Source organism: Canis lupus, chromosome 6 (assembly GCF_011100685.1).
Source record: "Canis lupus familiaris isolate Mischka breed German Shepherd chromosome 6, alternate assembly UU_Cfam_GSD_1.0, whole genome shotgun sequence".
Taxonomy (NCBI): Eukaryota; Metazoa; Chordata; class Mammalia; order Carnivora; family Canidae; genus Canis; species Canis lupus.
Genome location: NC_049227.1, coordinates 10,530,798 through 10,554,793, shown reverse-complemented (window position 1 = coordinate 10,554,793; position 23,996 = coordinate 10,530,798). Strand labels below are relative to the sequence as shown.

The 23,996-nt window shown below is 39.7% G+C and overlaps 1 protein-coding gene across 2 annotated transcripts in view; it reads right to left on the bottom strand.

The window, feature by feature from the left end:
- Positions 1–23,996, bottom strand: part of SMURF1 (SMAD specific E3 ubiquitin protein ligase 1) — a 113,454-nt gene that overhangs the window by 25,553 nt on the left and 63,905 nt on the right. For both annotated transcript variants that reach the window (XM_038539444.1, XM_038539445.1), the window contains exons 2-7: positions 7,008–7,046; positions 5,688–5,796; positions 3,934–4,067; positions 3,715–3,780; positions 2,393–2,468; positions 618–859 (exon numbers count right to left, since the gene is read on the bottom strand). In XM_038539444.1, the coding sequence (XP_038395372.1) occupies positions 618–859; positions 2,393–2,468; positions 3,715–3,780; positions 3,934–4,067; positions 5,688–5,796; positions 7,008–7,046 (666 nt within the window). The remainder of the gene's footprint in view (positions 1–617; positions 860–2,392; positions 2,469–3,714; positions 3,781–3,933; positions 4,068–5,687; positions 5,797–7,007; positions 7,047–23,996) is intronic.

Genomic DNA, 23,996 nt, shown 5'->3' with positions numbered 1-23,996 from the left:
AATCATGGAGAAGAGGACAGTGATTCGCCTCTGATGGACCTGCTAACTTCACAAACCCTGTGCAAGTACTGGGGCAGCTCTCACTGCTCCCTGCTCACACCTGCAGACGTGATGCTCCCCTCCCTCCGCCGCACCCCATGAGTAGCTGGCCATGTCTCTGCCTGGAGACTGATCTCCCCTTGACCACGGTCACCTCCGTCTGCTCTCACTTCTACTATTATTATCTGCATATCTGAATCCTATTCCTCCTTCACTGTGTTCTCCTCTCTGGGGCAGTCATATGATCCCTTCTCTCCCTCGTCCCAGCGCTGTCCTTCCCACATTCAAACCACAGAAGGCTACACCTACCCTCCTCCAGCCCACGCATCATCTAGGATTTTTTTGGTATTCATTTGCCTAAAATTTTCACACGATTGCTAAACTGGGAGAGTAGAGCAATTGCTGACAAATTCATGATGTATCACCGCCTTTTTTATTGGTCTCAATTCTGACACAACCATCGTGTGGCATGGCTCTACACACATCAGCAGTTATGGCACATACCAATTATTTAAAAAAGGGTTTAAAAAACAAACCAGCATAGCCAGCAGGCGAGATGGCAGGGCAAGTTCTCTCACCATAGCCTTCAGGCAGTTCTGGTGACTGATGGCCGTGGGGTCGGTTCTGGGGCGTTTGTAGTGACCCCCGGACCTCAGGATTTCGGAGCCGCTGTGCCTGGAGTCTTTGATCTTGACTCGGAGATTCCACGAACCTACAGTCCCCTCCCCCTGCAGCAGCACCTGTACTGTCAGTGTAGGGGGCTGGCTCCTCCATGAAGCAGCTGAGTGGCCTCCCAGGCCCTGAATCTTCATACACAGTTCTGAAGAGGAGAGGAGGACAGCACACATGGGGACAGTGGCCCAAGACAAGCACCGAAAAAAAACCCCAACTCGACACTCCCCCAAACCCATTTACTGCGCTTTTCTTCAATAAAGATAGATGCCCTCAGTGCCTAGCTGCGTGAAATTCATTCTGTACTACTGAAACATAAAGACAGACTTTTTCACGAGGAAAAGCAGCCAAAGGGAGCCATATGTAAAGTGCCACCAAAGCCACATGCAGGATTCCAACCTCAGGGAGAGCTGAATGATTGAAAACCCAACCTTGCACTACAAGGAGCTCCTGAAATGAGATTTCATTTCTCTTGCTTTAAAATCAAATCCAAATACCCCATTTTCCTTGTTACTTTACTCTATAATAGAACTCCTGGCTATACAAAGTACTGCAATGACTTGGAGTACTCCCCAACATAAATCTCTACCTCCTGAACAATTCCGAAGACAATTTACCTTAACAGGCCATTCCCTTCACGAGTATTCTTAAAAAAACATATTTGAAACATTGAATATTTCCAAATATATACAAATTGAGAGACCATCTCAACAACCATCCCCTACACCCCACCCCTGGAACTCATCACCCAGCTAGAACAATGGCCAGCTCGCAGCTACTCCTCCAATCTCTCCCCTCCAATGGATTATTCTGAAACAAATCCCCAAGTGTTTCCATTCCATCCTTAAATGTTTCAGGATATATCTCAAGAAGATAAGGACCTCTTCCATTATCATGACTAAAAAAAAGGACACCGATTTTCTTTTAATATCATCAAATACCAGTGTCCAAAATTCTTCAGGCAGTAGTCTCATTAATCAAGATCTAAACAAGGTCCCCACACTGCATTTAGTAGGTGTGTCTCTAAAGTCTCTTTTATTACTAATTTGTAGATTCTCTTTCTTTTTTTATTTCTCTTGCCATGTAGTTGTTGAAGACAGAGTTGCCTCCCACACTCTACAGAGCACCCCCTTCTGGATGGTGCTTAGTGCCTTCCCTTGGGACTGGGCAGCCTATTTCCCCATCCTCTCCATCTCCAAGATGTGTGTTAATGTCAGATTACCTCTCTTTTTTGGTGTTTTAGCAACTATTAATGATTACTGTCCAGCTCCACTGAGGCACTGGAATTGCAAAACTGTGATAGTGACCAATGGGTTCTTAAGGCTGGGTTTTTTTGTTTTTTTTTTTTTTTAATGTTTTAGGGCTTTTTTCCCCCTGTCATTATGAACTCAAGAATTTTTAATGTATTTGATGTGTTTCCATTCAGTGTAGTTATAATTCTCATTGATGTCCAAACTTCCATCTTTGGCCCATGAAAATCTCCTTCAGTTGGATCCTGAGTCTTGTGGGTGCAACCCCAACTTATCTTTACAGCTTCCCTTATAAAGGAAACTGGACCCTGCCTTGATCCCAAAGTTCTTTCTTGTATCTCAGGCATTCGGCACAAAGGTGTGAAGGCTACTTTCATGGAACATGAGAGCCCAAGGCAGCCAAGACCTGAGTGGGTCACAAGGATACGTACCCTTCATTCTCTACCAGTCCTCTGCAGTCTACCACAGAGCCTCCAGTGCCTATCCTGTCTCGTGTCTGTAAACTGACTAAAACAGAAAAGAACATCTTGCATTAAAATCCAGTGGCATTTCATACAGTTGTAATACAATGAGCCATTCCAAATGTGTAACTTACATACATTATTAGACAAAGCGAGGCACATGTATATACAGAAACACATCTATTCCTAAGGCTCCCAAGTATGAAGCATTTACTCCAATAGCTGCATGCCACTGCATACAGCTTGGAACATTCCTGGTAAATGTGGAGAAGGAGGTGCTGTGTTTTCACATTCCCCACAAAGATAACAGATTCACAAAAGTCACTTCCTCTGAGTGACCTCATTTGTAAAGAAGATCTTGACTTACGCTTAACAAGGACACAGCACTTTCAGTATCTGCGAAGGTCTAGATGAATTTAAATATTTATTCTCTATCCCTACTACGAACAACAGAGACATTTATAGAGTTGCTTCTACTTATTCATTTTTCCCCTGGCACATCACTCCATAGAGAAAAAGAAATCACAAACAAAAAAGTATTAAGTGAGAACTTTCTCATTACGACAATTTTCAGGATGCATACCCACTGTTAATTTATTTGGAGTCAAGTCTCTTCAAGACAATACCTGAAAGTTCTGGTGTCCTAACTCACTCTGGTATGCTGCTGAAACTAGGTTTTCTCCGACTCCTTGCAATGCACACAGTCAACATTTGAATTACCCTAAAATGCTAGTAAGATGGGGTGGATAATAGAACAGGCCACTTGACAGATAAATCGCTTCCAATGGGATAACTCCAGTCAACACTTGGAACTTTAGCACATTGGATTTTCCTCTTCCTACATATTTCAATCCTGACTCTATAAAATCCTATTACATTGAAGTCTTCCGAAGTCATCCTTGCTTTGTACATACATGACAGGGCTTCCTGAAGAAACTATTTCTCAGCTCTTGCATGTGTGGCCACCATTCTTATGTACACTTGGAGGAGACAATGACAAATTAATTATCCATGAATACGGTGTCTACAATTATATTTAAAATTATAACCCAAAATTCTTTTGAAGCCTGGTCATTTTAACTCAACTTGGAATGACGGGATGAAGGGAATTAGATAAAATAATAAAACCACACAAGATGAACGTTTTTAGTGTCGAAAAGATGGCCCCGGATGTGGCTTGTCCTCTGAAATATGTCACCACTGTCAGTGCCTGTGTGTGCTTTCTTGGTGATGAAGCGTTGAATGTTAAAGTCTGTAAAAGCATCTCTTTATACAGATGAGAAAGTTCTTACCCACTATTTGGCCACGAACTGCATCAGTATCTGAGGGATTTAGTTTGCATAGATCCAAACGCTGGTCTGCAAACAAACAATTCAAAACTTAACCCAGGGAAATGTTAACTAGGGAGGAAGGCAGGAATTTGTGTATTCAGTATTCAAAAGAAAAAAAAAAAGATGCCTCATAAGCCTTCTTCAGTTGTATTGAGAGGCAGAAAAGCATTTGGTTCTTACATCCAGTATCTTTTAATCTGCTGATGGCATTGGAGAGTAGGCGCACACAGCCCAGAAAGCCAGCTCCCTGCTTCTTGTGGATCTTCTTGTGGTTCCACACGCTGATGGTTATAGAATCAGTTTTCCCAACATACCTGAAAATACGCAAATTCCTTTTTAATTGTCTTTCTGCATTATGATAGCTCACTGAGATTTACTCTGATTGACTTGTTAGTACAAAGGAGTCCTTTTAAAATGGTGGTGGCTCTCTATTCCACATCTAACAGGCACTCAATAAATATACATCTCCTTACTTCAATGGTTAAGGAAAAGGACAACGGCCAGTTATATAAGAAGCAAATATACATAAACTAGATTTATGTATTATAAATACATAAATCTAGATATATTATTTATTATTTATTATTATTATTATCATGAAATGATGATAATCTTAACAGAGATTCACCCTATTTTCATAGTTCCAAAGGACAATGACATTATTCATAAATTCCCAACAACTAGGCTTAATGTAGAATACCAGTTTGCAACAAGGGCCTACTTATAAACCCACGGATCCACCCAAAGCTCACTGAAGAGTACTAAGACTTTATACCCCTCCTATTCGCCATGCAAATCAACCACAGAAGGCAGCTTTCAAGACAAGGGATGACAACCACTTTCCAAGCTACTTAGGATTCTTGAGTCTAACTGAAATGGGTCTTGGAATCCAGTTACGAAAAATCCCACCGAAAACTCAGTGCAATCTGTATCCTACAAAACCAAGAATCACTCCACGTTCCTTCAATCAAAGTTTCTTACCAGGGACATGAAAACGAAGGTGTGTATAAAACAGTGGCTTTCAAAGTACAATCCATCTTATGAATGAATGTAAGAAATTGTCTGATGGTTGCATAGGCTTACACACATTCAACCACCCCAAACTATATTTTCTCTTGTAGAAATATATTTGTACTAAAAAGTGGGATTTAAAAAAATAGAGATACATATAATACATATTTGCATAATAAATATGCATGATAATAATGCATTTTTTATTTTTATTATTTTTTAATAATGTATTTTTCAAAAGATTTTATTTGTAAGTAATCTCTATGATCAAAATAGGGCTTGAACTTACAACCCCAAGGTCAAGAGTCCCATGCTTCCACCAACTGAGCCACAATATGCATTTTTAAAATAAAATTCTAGGGGTGCCTGGTTGGCTCAGTTGGTTAAGCATCTGCCTTTGGCTCAGGTCATCATCCTAGGACCCTGGGATCAAGCCCCAAGTCAGTCTCCACACTCAGCATGGAGTCTGCCTCTTCCTCTCCCTCTGGCCCTCCTCCTCTGCTCCTGCTCTCCCTCACTTTCTCTCAAATAAATAAATAAAATATTAAAAAAAACTAAAAGTACAGTAAAAACTCTACAACCAGGTTTGGAGTCTCACTGGAAAAGATAAAAAACAAAAAAGAGTAGCATATAGAAGACCTGAACTATGGCCCTTTTTTCCTGTTAGGATGGCCAGGAGATTGAAAAGTCTGAACACCACAGTTATGGAAGCAAACCATAAAAATCCACGAAAATGTCAAATGTAAGAACTTCCAAGTACACAGATTCTAAAATAAGGCAGTATGTATTCATTTGGCTGTCCACTTTTGTTATCAGTAAGAAATCAGTGAATCATTTTATCTTTATTATTAAACATTTATCTTAAAAGCTAGATACCTACTTTCCTGGGGTTCCCCAAAAGGCTTATAGAATATTCAACTCACAGATCGTAGTGCTGGTTCCATTTTGGGTCCAACGTGTTTTTCACAGTGTCCGTTGAGTGGCACTGCCCAGATCCATCCACCACAATCTTTGCAAAGGGGTCAGGGAGTCCTACAGGAGAAGGAACAGCCACATCTGGATGAGACTACAGATCCCTCCATGTGACACAGAACACAATCTTCCAGGCTACAGAGAGCTTCCCAAACATCTAATTTGGTGAAGATCATCCTGGTGCATTTTATTCTCTAATTTAGGGTTAGTCTGATCAGAAAAATAAGTTATTGTTAGTTAGCTTTCTAATTTGGTGAAGATCATCCTGGTGCATTTTATTCTCTAATTTAGGGTTAGTCTGATCAGAAAAATAAGTTATTGTTAGTTAGCTTTCTAAGCAACCAAGTATGACAGGACTCTCAAATTTTGAGAGGCTAGAAAAAGATAAAATACACTTAAATTCAAAATTTCATTTCTGATCACTGAGTGAGCTAATTAAATGGAAGAAAAGGGATCTATAATTAATTGTCTTTAACCCTTCTAAAAAAGAATACCTAGAAATCTTTACTGATATTTTGTCTATTTTATCTATGGACACAAGTATTCACCAAGTCTTAATCAGGTAGGTTCCTAAATGGTGGCATCTGAATCACACACATCTATTCGATCAGAGAGGTGGCAAGACAGGGGCCTTTGGAGACACACCAGTTGGGAGTCACTACTCAGGAGCTTCCTAACTTCTTGAACAGAGCCTGTGAGCCTAAGTTGAAAGTGTAAAAAATGTCACTTAAGAACTGAGCAGCATTCTTGCAAGGAGGAAGAGTGGAGAACGTCATGCTGCCAGCACCCACCTTATAGTAGGTTAATTTCTTAAGGGGTGATTTCTTCCTTCAGAAAAAGATCCTCTATTTTTTTTACGCTTCCTGTCATTATGAGGCTTTCAAAATGTGCTTTAATTTCTAAAATTCAACTTAACAATTTGACTCAAACCCAGCTATTCTATAGAAAAATGTCTCTTGTGAATTTGAGCTGAGAACACTTCATCCAACCCAAAGCAATGTATTAGTGGGCGGAAAGACAGAAAACAGGGTGTGGCCGGAACAGGGAGCAAGAGAGATCATTTTTCTTGTAGGAGTTATAAACTCCATGCCTGGCAGCTAAGGAGCCTTGCATTGTAGTCAACTTGGAAATGAAGTGTGTCAAACCACGGAGCTATGTGCGAAAGGATCGGACTCTTAGGGAAACATTCTCGGGGGTTTTTAAAAAGTTTATTGCAAGAACATGTGAAGAGTATTAAAATTATAAAGGAGCAAAAGCAGGTGGGTACTTACTGAAGAAGTCTTTCTTTGCAAGGTTCTTGGCACATAATACTGAAAACAAACAGAAATCTAGGGTTAGCATTTAGGGAGAAGATGTTCCCAACTAGTTGCTAGGGAGTGCCTTGTGTTGCCCGCCCCAACCGGCCCCCAATTAATGTGTCAAAGCCCTAACCCCAATGTGATGGCGTCTAGAGGTGGGATCTTTGGGGGTGCTCAGGTTTCAATGAGGCCATCAGGGTTGGGCCCTCTGTCGGGATTAGTGGCCTTATAAGAAGAGACCCCAGAGCTTGTTCTCACTCTGCTCTCCTTGAGAGGACACAGCAAGAAGGCAGTCATCCCTATGCCAGAAAGAGGGCCCTCACCAAGACCCGAAACTGCCAGCGCCTTGATCTTAGGCTTTTCCAGCCTCTAAAACTGTGAGAAATAGATGTTATTTAAGCCAGGTAGTCTATGGCATTGTTTTATAGCAGCACAGACAACTGAGATATGAGTCTATATTTGCAATAGAAAAAAATATTCTAGAAATTATCTTTGCCAATGATCGGCTTTCAAGTTTAGTGCTACATTAAACTAAAAAACCTGACACGTAACTAGAAAGTATTTTCTCCTCCAATTGGGAATCAACTATAACAAGTTAAAGATTTAATTTAAGTTTTAATTTAAACTTTAAACCTTAAACACATATAGATTTATCAATATGCTCTTATAACTGCATAGGATCACATGAATGCCATTTTGGTTGTTTTTTTTTTTTTTAAAGATTTTATTATTCATGAGAGACAGAAAGAGAGCGAGAAAGAGAGAGGCACAGGCACAGACAGAGGGAGAAGCAGACTCCATGCAGGGAGCCCGATGTGGGACTTGATCCTGGGACTCAGGATCACGTGCTGAGCCGAAGGCAGATGCTCAACAGCTGAACCACTCAGGCGTCCCGAATACCATTTCAAATTAAGACCTACAATATTTACTTTATGGCTACTGCTAATAGAAACAAAAGGAACTGTGTATTTTGCACATTCAGATAAATAATAATTTTGCAAATGCTAGAGAATGGAAAGCAAGCGGAGATTGATAGAAAATATGGGGCCACCATCAAGTATTGTGAAAAACAAATGAGAAAGTGCGTATTAAGAATTTAGCACAGGGGTGCCTGGGTGGCACAGTCAGTTAAGCATCTGACTCTTGGTTTCAGCTCAGGCTGTGATAGGTGGTGAGATCAAGCCCCGAGTTGGGCTCTGCAACTAGCGGAGATGTACTCTCCCCCCTACCCGCTGCCTTTGCCCCTCCTGCTCATGCTCCCTTTCTCTCTAAAATAAATAAATAAATCTTAAAAAAAAAAAAAAGAATTTTGCACAATGCTGGCATATAGAGAGAATACAATAAATGCTATTGTTATTTTAATAATGAGATGGCATCCAGCTACTGTGAAGAAATTTTGTCACCAGTTCTGTTACATGATGAAAGCTACTGTGACAAGGGAAAATTACACCAATGTCACTTTTATAGCGCTTCACAAATTTTGCCAGTTTTTAAGAATATAACCTTTTATTTTTAAATATATTTTATGAAGATATATTCATATATATTGTTCTGCAAATTTTCACTTGGTATATTTTTATGTAACAGCATTATCAGATACAATTCATACACTACATAATTCATCTATATAATGCATATAATTCAATGGTTTTTAGTATATTTGCAGGGTCATACAACCACCACAATCAATTTTAGAACATTTTCCTCATCCCCCAGAAGAGATTCCACACCCATTAGCAGTTATTCCTCAACTACCCCCACCCCACTCCTAGGCAACCACTCATCTACTCTAGGTCTCTGTGGATTTGCCTTTTGAACAGTTCATAAAAACAGAATCCTACCATACATGGCGTTTTGTGACTGGCTTCTTCCACCATACATGTTTTTAAAGTTCACCCATGTAGCAGCATGAATCAGGACTTCATTCCTTTTCATAACTGAGCGATACCCCTTTGTACGGATAGACCGCATTTTCTTTATCCATTTGTCAGTTGAGAGACATTTGGGTTGTTTCCAATTTTTGGCTATTGTGAATAAACTGTGGTATAGACCTAAATTTTATTTCTCCTGTTGGGAACCTATAAGCCGTCATGTCTAACATTTTAAGGAAGTGCCAGACTATTTTCCACAGCATCTGTACTATTTCATCGTCCCACCAGCAGCTCTGAGGGCTCCGATTCTCCACACCCTAATACTTGTTATTGTCTGTCTCTATGGTTTTTCATCTCTGTGGTTTTAATTTGCATTGCTCTGATGACTAATGACTTTGAGCATCTTTTCATGTGCTTATTAGCTATTGGCAAATCTTCTTTGGAGAAATTTCTATTTAAATTGTTTTGCCTATTTTTTAATTGGCTGATTTGCCCTTTTCTGTGAGAATTATTCTAAATATATAGATATCTATAGATAAGATATCCTTATCAGATATAGGATTTACAAATATTCTATTCTGTGGGTTTTCGCTTTCTTGATGATGTTCTTGAAGCAACAAAGTTTTTAATTTTGAGGAAATCCAATGCATCTATTTTCTTTGGTTGCTTGTGCCTTTGGTGTCATGTTTAGGAAGGCTTTGCCTAACCAATGGTGTTAGAGATTTACTCCTATATTTCTTTCTAAGAGTTTTAGTACTTTTAGCTTCTTTACGCTTTTAACTTATTTATTTTTTTTAGAGATTTTATTTATTTATTCATGAGAGACACAGAGAGAGGCAGAGACATAGGCAGAAGAAGTAGGCTCCCTATGGGAAGCCTGATGCAGAACTCAATCCCAGGACCCCACGATCACAACCTGAGCCAAAGGCAGAGACACTCAACCACTGAGCCACCCAGACGTCCCTACACTTTTAACTCTTAACTAGACAATTTAGGCTATGATCTATTTTGAGTTCATTTTGTGTGTAATGTAAAGAAGGGATCCAACTTCATTCCTTGGCAGGTGGATATCCAGTTTTACCAGCACAATTTGTTGAGAAGATTATTCCTTCCCCATTGACTTGTCTGGACCCTTGCTGAAAATTAATTCCCTATAAATGTGAGAGCTTATTTGTGATCTTTCAAATCTAGTGCATTGATCTACATGTCTCTCTTCATGCCATTACCACACCATTTTGATTACTGTCTTAGTCTGTTCAGGCTACTATAACAAAATACTATAGATTAGGTAGCTTATAAACAATAAACATTTACTTCTCACAGCTCTGAAAGTCTGAGATCAGGATGCCAGCATGATTTGGTGAGGGTGCTCTTCCAGGATGCAGACTTCTTGTAAATCCTCAGCAGAAGGGGCTAGGGATCTCTCTGGAATCTATTATAAGGCACTAATCCCATTCATTAAGGTTCCACTCTCATGACTTAAGTACTTCCAAAGGCCTCACCTACTAATACCATCACCTTTGGGAGGGGTGGGGGGGACCAAACAAACATTCAGACCATAGTAATTACCATAGCTTCATAGTAAATTTTGAAATTAGGAAGCATGAGTCCTCTAACATTGTTCTGTTTCAAGATTGTTTTAGCTATTCTGGATCTGTCAAATTGTCATGAATTTTACGATCAGCTTGTTAAACTGGCGGGGGGGGGGGGGGGGGGGGGGAGGACCCAACAACCTGAAATTTGATAAGGACTTCACTGGGTCTGCAGGGAATGTGGGAGTGTTCTTAGTGTCAGCTAAGAATCTTAAAACTTCTACTCCATTAACATGGGATGCCACCCGCCTTACCAGTTCATTTAAGTCTTCTTTAATGTTTTGTAATTTTCAGAATATAAGTTTTGTATTTATTTTATTAAACATATTCCTATTTTAATGATTTAAAAATATTTTTATTTAATTGAGAGCAAGAGAGAAAGAGTGAACGAGGGGAGAGGGAGAGGCAGAGAGAAAGGGAGAAACAGACTCCCTGCTGAGCAGAGAGCCTAACTTGGGGCTGGATCCCAGGACCCTGAGATCATGACCTGAGCCAAAGATCGATGTTTAACCAACTAAGGCACCCAGACGCACTCCCACACACACCAAGTAATTTAATATTTTGGGTGCTGTTGCAAATGGAATTGTTTCCTTAATTACATTTTAAGATTGTTCATTTCTAGTGTGCAGAAATATAACTGATTTTGTATATGCAGTTTGTGTTTTACAACTTTGTTGAATTCATTTATTAGCTCTATTACTTTTATTATTTTGAATTTTCTGTATAAAAATCATACCACCTGCAGATATAGTTTTACTTCTTCCTTTCCAATCTGGATGCCTTTTATTTCTCGTGCCTAACTGCCCATTACCTTCAATACAATACTAAATAGCAGAGGTGGGCATTTATCTTGGTCCTGATCTTAAAGGGAAAGCATTTAGACTTCTGACCACTGAGTATGATGTTAGCTGTGGGGGTTTTTGTAGATGTCCTGTATTTGGCTTGGGAAGTTCCCTTCTATTTCTTGTTTATTGTTTTTATCATGAAGCACTGTTAGCTTTCATCAAATACTTTTGCTGTGTCTACTAGGATGATCATTTAGTGTTTGTCCCGTATTTATTGGTATAATATAGTACATTAAGTGATTTTCAGATGGTAAACCAACCTTGGATTCTGAGATAAATTCCACTTGTATGGTGCATAAATCCTTTATGTGCTGCTGTATTTGGTTCACTAGTAAGTTGTCAAAATTTTTTGGTCTATGTTTATAATGGATATTGGTCTATAGATTTTTTATTTGTATCAGGATGATGATATTGACTTCATAAAATGGGTTGAAAGGTGTTCGTGTTTTTCTTTTTTTAAGATTTTATTTATTCATGAGACAGAGAGAGAGAGAGAGAGAGGCAGAGACACAGGCAGAGGGGGAAGCAGGCTCCATGCAGGGAGCCCAACGTGGGACTCGATCCTGGATCTCCAGGATCAGGCCCTGGGCTGAAGGCGGCGCTAAACTGCTGAGCCACCCAGGCTGCCCTTGTTCTTTTTTTTTTTTTTTAAGTGAAGAAATGATATTCATTATTCTTTAACATTTAGTAAAATTTGCCAATAAGCCATCTAGGCCTGAATTTTTCCTTTGTGGAAAGTGTTTTCAATTACGTATTCAGATTTTTCTTTTCTTCTTGAATCAGCTTTGGTAGCTTGTGTCTTTCTAGAAATTTGTCAGTTTCACCTAGGTTATCAGTTTCTTGGCATACAGATGTTTACAGTATCCCCGATAATCCGTTTTATTTCTATATAGTCAATTGTAGTATTTACTCTTCAGCAAAATCTTTATCCCCTTCTTTCCCAATGGACAAGGACATGGACATACACATTACAAACACACACACATACTCTCTCTTTCTCTTTAGTCTTTTTTGTGGATAAATCATAATTTATTACAGCTCCTGCTGCTGTTTTGTTTCTGTAATTACAAAAGTAATACTTACCAAAAAATGAAAACTTGGAAATGCATAAGTAGAAAATGCATGACCCTGATATCTCATTAACTCTTTGCTCAGGATTCTCCTGGCTACTTTCACATGCTTATTATTCCCACTGAACTTTAGAATCATCTTGAGCAAGTTAAAAAAAATTACTTCATAAATAAATTTGAGGGAATTTATCTCTTTACAGTACTGAGCATTCACATTCTTGAACATAGTATATTGATTCATTTACTAAATTATTCTTTCATGCTCTTAAGTGAAGTGTTATAGTATGTGTGTGTGTGTGTGTGTGTGTGTTATAGTATTTCAAAGTTTTCCACATTTCTAATTGGGTTTATGCTTAAGCGATTTTTGGTAGTGCCTTGAGTGGGAGTGTTCCTTTCACTGTATTTTCTGTTATTTGGATATAAGAAAGCTATTAATTTTCTTATGTTAATTTAAAATCACCCATCTTTTGCAACTCCTCAATGGATCTGTAATGTTCTTTCCTTCCACTTCTCTTTTCTTTCCCAAATGTGAATGTCTCAAAGGCTCTCACATCAAACTCAAATGTCCAAAACTGAAGTCAAAATCTTCCCACTGCCTAAAAACCTGGTCCTCTCCCAGGATCCATTACTCCAGATATCATCAGCTAAACCCGTCAGTTGCTTAAGTCAGAAATCTATGTGTCATGCTTTTACTTATTGAGCTCTTTCAAATGTCTTGACTCTTCACCATCTCCACCCTTGTTCAAATCCCCATCAGCCATCACCTGGTAACCTTTCCAAAATTTAAATCTCCCGTATCTTTCCACACTGGGTTCTCATTGCAAAACTCCAGCCCTGTCATACTCTGACCGCAACCTACTACTTCACCTCTTCAGCCTCAAACATTATCCACCAGCTCCAGCCCTTAGTTTTTCTCAGGTGCTGGTGGTTGGGCTGCTTTCAACTGGAAGAATTCTGCTCGCATCTCAAAAAGATGAATCTTTGTTCATATTTACAAGACTAGTAATGTTTTGATTTAAAGCTCATTCCAGTGGAATTTGATTACATCATAAAGTGGAGAAGGTCTCGATAGTGTCAGCAAAGATAATCTTGCCTCCATTTTGTGATCATTTAGGGCCATACTGAATCTAGTCTGGTTAATGGAATTATGATTCCTCCTACTAGAATAATTTTGTTATCTTGTCCACTCTAGGGGATAAAATGATAAAATGTAATTTACTACAGTGTAACATCCCACTTTATTTAGAGCTACCACTCATTTTTAGACACCAGTTCTGAGTGAGCTTTGGAGGACACCACAATGAACAGAAAATGAGCTTCTTTCCCTCGGCATAGAGACCACCACCTGGTTGCTTTGACTCCAACTCTCACGTGCCCCTCTGCTTTGGACACAGCATGTGTCTTACCATCCCAGAATTTCCTAATCATATCCCAGAATATCCTTATGTTGGGAATAAGTAAAGAGTAAATTACATAATATTCGCTTTGCATCTAAAAATACATGGAAAGGAAGTGCTAACTTGAGGTATGTTCTGTTAGCAGACAACCTCTTTACCAGGTCCTCAACAAAGGCAATTTCCCCAAAACACTACTTGTGGTTTCACCCACCCTCAGGACAGGCTGCAACGGCACAAATTTAGTACTTTATTATAATAACCAACTGAAGGAAAGCTCTAATTTGTGTCATTATGTCCACTATTTTTCTCTTCTCCAAGGCTAGAGCCTCTAGCTATCATTTTGATTCCTCCCTCCTCCTATATTTACATGTGTCACCGGGTCCTAGCTTTTCCTTCTTCTGAGTATCTCTTGAATTTGCCCTTTCCCCTAATTTTGTACCCAGTCTCTCACTGGTGGCTTCACTGGCTCACAGTTTAATGGAAGAGGAATGGCACCCTCCCTCCTCCAGCTTCTCCAGGCCACATGATGTTCGGCCACCAGATCCATCTTCTGAGATCAGACAAGATCGGGCACGTTCAGGGTGGTGTGACCGTAGATCAGAGCCATCTTTTGAAACGCTGTTTTCATGTTCTGAGGCCCCCAAAAAAGCTCCAATGGGTCTGTATTGTATCTTCCTGCCAATCTAAACAACTTCCTGGGTTCTAAAGTGTCCCATTCGCTGGTATTCCTTGCATTTTTCACCATTCTTCAGAGCACAGCTTGGTTCATCATGCCCTCCTCCCACCCTAGCCAGTACCACCTGGAAGCAACCATTCTTGCTTCTCAACCAACCCAACAATCCTCTCCTTTTGCTCTGTTTCATCTTCACTGTTCAGGCTGAGGCTCCTTTCTCAGCGAAGCCTCATTCAGGCCAGTGTTTCTGGAATGTCACTCTGTGGTAATGTTTCTACCAGTGCCACAGTGAAGCCAGTGAGGCCAATATGGTGAGAAGTTTGTAAAAACGGAACAAAATCATTTTAAGTGCCTGTCCTTTGTTCTGGTGTTATGTCTTCTCTGTATTTTTTCAGGTTACAATATCCTCTCGTCTTTAACGAAGTGAGGTAAAACAGGGATAATCTCACCAATGACTAGGTAAAATAAAAAGCTGGCAATTTGCTGTTGAAAACTACATTTACTGCTCCAACCACCGGCCACCCATTCCCTCTTGCTGTTCCTATTTACGCTAAGAACCAAATGGCTGAGCAGTCCATTACTTTTCACACAGGTAGGCTTTTGTCCACCCAGGTAAATGATGTTCTCCTCAGACAGGGTTTCGTGTGGAACAGGCCCCTCAACAGCCACGTAACACAGACCGTGATGAGTAAGAAAGAAAGACCCGACAGAGTAATAAGGCTACAAACACAGAAGGTATTTGAATTACATATAACATCTAAGTAAAATGCTCATCTATTAGAACATATAATTTGCCACACAGGAGAGCTGCCCACAACATGCACTGAAGTATATGGTTAGCTGTCTACCTCACCGAGCTCTTCACTCTGAAACACGCGTTTTTTTTAATCAACTTAGGGGAAAATTCTTCAAGCTACAAAAAAAAAAAAAAAAAAAAAGGGAGAAAAACGGAATCCCTGCTAAAGGCAAAGCAGAAGGTTTCCTAGTCAATGTGTCACCAGCATGCCACTTTGCAGGCCCTGAACCAGAGTCACTCACCTGTCAACTCTCATACAAGCTTAAGAAATCCTCAAATTTGCATTAAGAGGGGGGGAAAAAATCACATTTCAGTTACATCAACAGACAGACTCAAAATGCCCAAACCTTTAAATCCATATAGAACTGAACTCTGTGCCACTGTTTGCTTCATGGAATAAACAACTTTTCCCAATCCTTCTCCATAAGCTTACACACACACACATACACACACACGTTTCCACTATTCACACACCATCAGGTGATATAATGATTTCTTCTTTGCAGGGAAAATTGTCCAAGTGACTCAAATACATTTTAGCAGCCACCAACCATCCCAACCGGCTTAGTAGCCGGGGGGACTCTCGTAAAGTACAATCCTTAGACGGATTTCTAAGCACCTCCTTGCTTAAAATACGAGTGTTGCAGCTTCATCTTCTATAAATGTATTAAATTAAGAGATAAACGACAAAATTGTGTGAATTATTTGAACTCTAAGTGTAGCAGAGCTCGCTCATACCCCCAAACCCTGCAGGGTAAGGTGGGGCTGCCGCGACAGAAATTGTGCCCTCCTCCCCACCTCACCCCCCCACCCCACCCCAACCTGCCAAATACACACACACACACACACACACACACACACACACACACACACCAGCCGCAGCAGAGCTTGGCTCCAGGGACTAGAGGATCTGCCTTCTCCTCTGCCTGCCACTATGGGTCCCCACCAGCAGCAATACCAACACCCACTTTATGACTTGAGAGGCTCAGAAGCTCTTTTAAGTATGTTACTCCCTACCTGTTCCTTAGAGGATGAGGCAAGCAGACATACAGGGCAGGTGTCATTTTTTTCCACTTTATTGGCGAAAATGATTAAGATTCAGAAAGATTTAGTAGCCATCCCCACCTTCAACCTTCAACTCCATTCCATCCCATATTATGCTATCACAGCAGCATCCCAGCTGTCACCAGTTTTTTTTTCTTTTTTTTTAATTGGAGTTCAATTTGCCAACATATAGCATAACACTCCATGCTCATCCCATCAAGTGCCCCCCTCAGTGCCCGTCACCCAGTCACCCCCACCCCCTGCCCACCTCCCTTTCCACCACCCCTTGTTCACTTCCCAGAATTAGGAGTCTCTCATGTTCTGTCTCCCTCTGATATTTCCCACTCATTTTCTCTCCTTTCCCCTTAATTCCCTTTCACCAGTTTAAAATTAAATCCTCTACTTGTATGCTGCTTCCTATCTGTTTCTCCCTTACAGAAATGTACTGGAACAAGGAACTATGTCTTTTATATTCACCCTTGTATCCAGAGCTTGGTATGGTGCCTAGCACATAGAGGTTACCTTTAACATGTTTACTGAATAAATTATTTACTTATTTATTAAATCCATTATTCTTCTTCCTTTTTTTTTTTTTTTTTGAGAGACAGAGAATGTAAGCAGGGAGGGACAGAGGGAGGGAGAGAGAGAATCTTAAGTGGGTGCCACATGAAGCCCGATGAAAGACTCAATCTCAGGACCCTTAGATCATGACCTGAGGCAAAATCAAGAGTCACATACTTAACCAACTGAGCCACTCAGGTGCCCCTTGTAAAAACCTTTTTTTTTTTTTCCTTAACTATTCACTAGAACATAAACACCAAGAAGGCAGAGACTATCCTCCTGAAACATTACATTCCTGCCACAGAGCACAGGGCCTAGCATAAGTTAAATGCTCAGTAAATGTTTGTTGAAATAAATGAGTAGGTGCTTGAATGGAAAGGATGAATGAAGGAGATAATTTCGCCAGAGCCTCTGCTGTGGTCTGCCTGCCTGCCACCCTCACACTCATCTGGGAGCCCCGGGCCTGGTGGCTTTATGTACACAATTGCCACCCAACAGATCCTGTTCTTTGGAACAAATTTATGCTATTTCTTAAGCATAAGAGCATAAGGGCCATCGGATTGACATGCTATTTCTTAAGCATAAGAGCATAAGGGGCCATCGGATTGACCCCTGTAGTTTCAAGCCAGAGGTAATATTCCAATGAGGGAAAAATAAAGTAGATGTCAAAACACCAGTGATAGAAGTCCAAGGGGCATTTGGAACTTTTCATTTGAACAAAGCCCTCATTAACAAACAAAGTCATTTTTACATCTTAAGGGGTAGTTTTCAGAGATTGATTAGGCCACTGCATTCCAAGATCTATATAACATATTTAATTTTTAAATTTTGATCTTAAAGTGTTGTTTTTCTTAACACCCTAGATTTGCCCCTACAGAATAGACAGGAGGAAGACTCCTTCCTGCGGGAAAAATGGACAAAGCCAGCCTGACGGGAAGCAATTTCCAAAGCTACTGTTGGCTTCTGTTTGAGTTCTTCCCAAGCATCACAGGCTAGACACTGCATCTCATTTAAAGTCTCTTTCACTTCCAAATCATGTATTTGTCTTAAATCAACCAAATGGAATGTTTTTAAACCATGAGAGTGGACCAGAAGCATCAAGGATCAGGGTGACTTTACATGTGGAAGCATATATCCTTGCCTTAGAACACAGGAAAATCCAGGTTGTTATTAGAGAAAGTTTTATCTAAATATTTAAGGTTATATTCCACAAGTAATCAGTTCCTAGATCAGGTAATTACCAGTGTTGTCTCTCTAAACATGTTTGTTTTTCCTTTCAAATGTCCTCATTCAAATGTCATACACAATGACACTTCTTCAAGTGACACTAACTTCAACACTTGAGCCCCCAGAGTGTGGTATCTCAGATCCTGAAACGCACATGGTGATTTGGCAACCAGGAGCTAAGGGAGCATTTTGCAACGTGAGCTTCCAAAACCATTCTGGCAAGCAGACTACCTCCCAGGCAACCATCTGGCCAAACACCTCCAGTGAAACCTATCCATGGAATCTAAGGGGAGTCTGGAAGATTTGGAAACTTTGTCATTGCTTTGTGAAACTTCATTTATTTTTTTTTTAAGATTTTATTTATTTACTCATGAGAGAGACAGAGAGGCAGAGACAGCCAGAGGGAGAAGCAGGCTCCCTGAAGGGAGTCCGATGCGGGACTTGATCTCAAACCCAGGACCGTAGGATCACAACCAGAGGCAAAGGCAGATGCTTAACCACTGAGCCACCCAGGTGCCCTGCTCTGTGAAACTTTAAAAATACAACCTAAGTAAGTGCCTTTAGTGTAAAGACAGCAGCTAAAATTTATTGAATACTGACCAGGTAAGTATATTAAGTCTCTGACACACATGATTGCATTTATTCAACACCACAATTCCATGAGGTAGTTACTGTCATTATATTCATTTTCCTGATGAGAAAACGAAGGCTTTCAAAGATCACATAACTTGACTGCCACCTCCCCAAGGCAGGCTCTGAGCAGTGAATCCATTTATTCACTTAACAAATGTTTGGTGATCACACACGACAGGTGGAGCTAACCCTGTTCTACCTCTGAAGATTCCACGAAGCACAAAAAAACTCTGGTGCTTGCCCTCAGGTTACTTTCTCAGGGTTTGACCTTTAAGAAAAGTAAATTAACTTTTTTAATTTTTTGTAACAATTGCTTAAGACCAACTTCTCCAGCATGGACTATCTTCCTAAGGTTATATAATATAAAATAAAACTCGACGTTGTCAGGAAGGAAATGGATTTTAACCCCAAAAGGGCTGTCATTAAGTAAATTATATCTGATCGTCATCCTAGAAGGAAAGAAAAAAACTCTATTAACAGGAGATGATCCAAGGTTAATAGGGAAGAGAACCCAAATATCCAAACATCCTCACCTACTTGACTCCTTAAAAAAATCCCTTAACACAAAATGAAGCTGTGTTCTTCTGATGAAACCATTGTAAAGGTGATAACCACTGAGAGTGAAGGAAATTGAAGGATTTAGGGAGAAGAAAGGCAGAAATAAGCAAATTAGTCTACAACCTGATCATCAGACCAGACATAAAACAAACAGGTAAGGGGGAAAAAGTAATAATTAACAAATAATAGCAGGAGAAAGTTCTCTGAGCATTTCCTCTCCTTCAGTTACTAAGCTGACAAATGAGACTTTATTAATTTGCTGCATTGAAAGGTTAACAGAAAACTTTAGAGTGAGAACAAAGTTTAACAAGGTAACACATTACAAATATCTCCATGCATGGTTATGAAAAACCCATAATCTTCTAGAACAAAGTCCCTTATAATTTCTTCCTGATTTATCATTTTATAGCACCAAGTTCAATAGCACTGAAGTATTTAAAGGTATTATTTTCTATGATTTTATCATAAAATCTGTTATAATTACTTAGCTAATCATTACTTGGATCATGGGATAAGTCAAGGCAAAATCATTACACTCAATTTAGTCAAGAAAAATAAAAGCTCAGGAGATTGAGCAACTTGCTCAAAGTGACCCAGCAAAAGTTAGTGATGGACACAAGAGCTTGAGCCAACTATGAATTAAAACCACAGAATTCACTCAATTAAGCTCCTTCATTAAGACCACTGAATGGTAAGAAGGAAACCATCCGTTACAACATTAAAATTTTCAATTCAATGTGGCCAACACTAGATTCATAAGATCATTTAAAATAGAAAAAAAAAAAATCTGGGGCACTTGGTGGCTCAGTTGGTTAAATGTCTGACTCTTGATTTTGGATGCGGTCATGATCTCAGGCTCGTGAAATTGAGCCCTGTGTTGGGTTCCACACTGAGCCTGGAACCTGCTTAAGATTCTCTTTCTCGGGCGGCCCCAGTGGCGCGGCGGTTTAGCGCCACCTGCAGCCCAGGGCGTGATCCTGGAGGCCCTGGATCGAGTCCCGTGTCAGGCTCTCTGCATGGAGCCTGCTTCTCCCTCTACCTGTGTCTCTGCCTCTCTCTTTCTCTCTCTCTCTCTGTGTCTCTATGAATGGATGAATAAAATTTAAAAAAAAAATTCTCTTTCTCCTCTGCCCTTACCCTTAGCCTGCTCTCACTCGCTCCAATAAATAATCAATTAATCAATCAATCATGACCCAGCAATTCCACCTTTAGGTATGTAATCAACAGAAATGTACACATATACATATGTTCACCACATAGAATGGTTATAGCAGCAGTCAGCAATAGCCAAAGGCCAAGAACCAATGATTAGATAGCCATCAACAGTATAACAAAGAAGCTGTAGTATTCATAAAATGAAATATTATACAGCAGTGAGAAACAAATGACAACTATACACAAAATTAGGAAGGAATCTCATAAACATGGTATCGAATGAAAGATACAACATATATTATACAATGCCATTTATACAAAGCACAAAATCAGACAGAACTAGTATACACTGTTGAAGTCAAGTATGATTAACCTTTAGCGGGGACAAGGTTGGGACTAGAAGGGATCCTTGTCTGGAATACAAGGCTCTGTCTCCTGATTTGGGTGCTGATGACAACTGTGTGCTTGGTTTGTGAGAATTCAGTGAGTTATACACTTAAATATTTATAAATCAATCATGAAAATCATCAGAACAGAATAGAAAGTCCAACTATAGACCCATAGGTATAAGATCAAGTTGATCTGCATCAAAAGTGCTGAGATATTCAATGAGGGAGATAAAAGGGATAGTCTTTTCCAGGCTGGAAAAGGGATGTCCAGTTACCCAATTGGAATAAATAGGATATCCTTAGAATAAAAATAAACAACCTTTAACTCTTTCCTCACATCATACACAAAAATGGGCCTGAAATGTTTAAGTCTCTGCTCCATTAGGTACCACTAAGAAATTAAAAAGGCATTTTTCAGGGAAAAATCTTCACAATACATATATCTGATAAATGATTTATATGAAGAATATATAAAGAACTTACAATGCAATAATTGAAAGGAAAAACAGCCCAACTTAAAAACTGGCAAAGAAAAGTGGGATACTTCCTGAAGATATCAGATGGTTGGGAAGCACAACGAAATATGGTAAACAGCACTAATCATCAGTGAAACGCACATGAAAACTACAATAAGGTGTCACTACACAGCCACAAGAATAGCTAAAATTAAAAAGACTGACAATACTACGGTGTTGGGGAGGGTGTAGAAGAATGTAGCTGGTGGAAGTATAAATCAGAACAGCCACATCGGAGAACTGTTTAGTGGACATGTACCCTATGACCTAGCAATTCTACTCCTAGATTCCTGTCCTTATGAAAACATAATAGCCACAAAGATATGTGTGCATGAAAGCTGACAATAGTTTTATTCATAATAGCTAAAAACAACAGCCCAATATGCATCAACAAGTGAATGGACAAAGGGTGGTATACTCATAAAACAGAATGAATTACTGATACAAGCAAAACATGGATAAATCTTAGAAGCATTGAGAAACACTTAAGAGTATATGCTCTATGACTACATATACGTGAAACTTAAGAATAGGCAAAGTTAATCAACATAAAAAGCAAATCACTGGGTGAGTGGGTCCAGGAGCTAGGTAGGCAAACTAGCTGTCTTTTAAAAGGTCATCAGGAACTTTCTGGAATGGTGGAAAGGATATGGATCTTAACTTGCATAGTGGTTATGTGAGTGCTGTGCATTTGTTACAACTCACTTAACTATCCACTTAAAACGAGAGCATTTTATTTTAGGTAATCTATATTTCAATAAAGGCTATTTCAAAGTAAAAAAAAAAAAGTCATAGTGCTGTATAAGAATTTACAATGATGCGAGAAGATAATCAGTATAATTAACTGAGAATAAGCAGAGCTGCTGGGTGGCTCAGTCGGTGAAGCATCTGCCTCTGGCTCAGGTCATGATCCCAGGGTCCTGGGATGGAGCCCTACAATGGGGTCCTTGCTCAGTGGAGGGCTTCCTTCTCCCTCTCTCTTTGCCACTCCCCTTGCTTGTGCGCGTGCACTCTCTCTCAAATAAATAAATAAAACCTTAAAGAAAATAATAATTGGGGGAAAGTTACATTTCTAATATCATCCATTAAAAGAAAAAAACTGCTCCATGGAGAAATGTATGCTTCTAGGACCGGGACACATAACATAAAAGGTAAAGTACTTTGTAGTGACAGAGGTAAGAAAATGCTAAAAAAATAAAAATAAAAAATAATTTAAAAAAAGGAAAGTAAAAAAAAAAATTCCACCACATTTTCACACTTTCAGCTTGACTAAAACGGACATGTTATTAGGTTTCTAGACTGAAAGAGGGAGCACATGCTGCTGTCTGCCCCTTCCTCCAAAAGCAAGAGGAAACCAAAAATAGTTAAGACAGACATACACATAGCTCTGCTCACAAAGTAAAGGAACCTCTAAAAGATGTAGCACAAACAAGAAAAAGAGGGAAACCTTAGGTGAAAACAGATGACACGGTCACAGGCAGGTAACTGTGACTGCAGAAGTGGCACCAATATGGTGGCATCTCGGGTGAGGCCACAGGAGTGGAAGATGAGGTCCCGCGAGCCGCTGCGGTAGGTGTGGCCAGACTTCTCCAGGCTCCTCAGCAGAAGGCACACTGTCCAATGGGAGCCAGCGACCCAGGGCCAGGCTCCGCCCCCAGCTGCAAGAGTGACCACAGAGCATGGCTTTGGGACACAGGATGGTGTGTCAGCAGGATCGGGTGACTCGAGCTCAGAGCTCATTCACTGCAGAGAGTAACAGCCTCTCCTGCAGCACATCGCTCCCTCATCCCTCCATCCCTCTCGCACCTTGACTGAGAAGCTCGAACCCCAGCTACAAAAGCATACAACTGAGAATCACTAAACGTCAGGAAGTCACATCACAAAAGAGAAAATAAACTCAATAAAACTGTTTTCTGCCTAAAACAGAGAACACCACATTCTTTTCAAACACACGTGGAATTTGGAAAAGCAGACTTCGTTCTAAGCTGCAAAGGAAACTTCAACTTCCCAAGTTGATAAACAGTCCACATTCATTCACTAAATGTAATAAAACATCCATACCAAATATAGAGCCTAAACAAATCCGCACATCTGGAAAATTTAAAACCTATTTTTAAATAGCCCTTGTGGTCAAAGTGGAAATGAGAAACTATTTACAATCCAAAGAAGACAAAAAAAAAAAATACTATATATTAAAATGCACAGGCTTACCTTCATTTGTTAAAAATCCAGAAAGATGGAAAATATATGAACTAAGCTTCCAGCTCAAAAAAGATGAATAATCCAAAGGCAGAGAAAAGAAGGAATAAAGATAACAGCGCACATTAATGAAAAAGAAAGCAGGAACATTGCCCCAAAATCCCAGAAGCCAGTTCTTTTAAATAATTGGGTTTTTTTTTTAAATGAACAAATCTTTAAGCTCAAGAAAAAAGAAAGGCAGCAAACGTAACCCACCCAAAGACAAAAGGAGGAGATAAAACCAGAAGAATAAATCTTATGAATCACAACAGTATACCACAGGAGTAACTTTAAACCAATGGCTAAGATGAAAACTTTCCTAGGAACACAGAAATTGCCAAAATTGGGCCCCAAAGTAGTATAACCCTGACCATTAACCATAGTTAGTTGAAATGGTA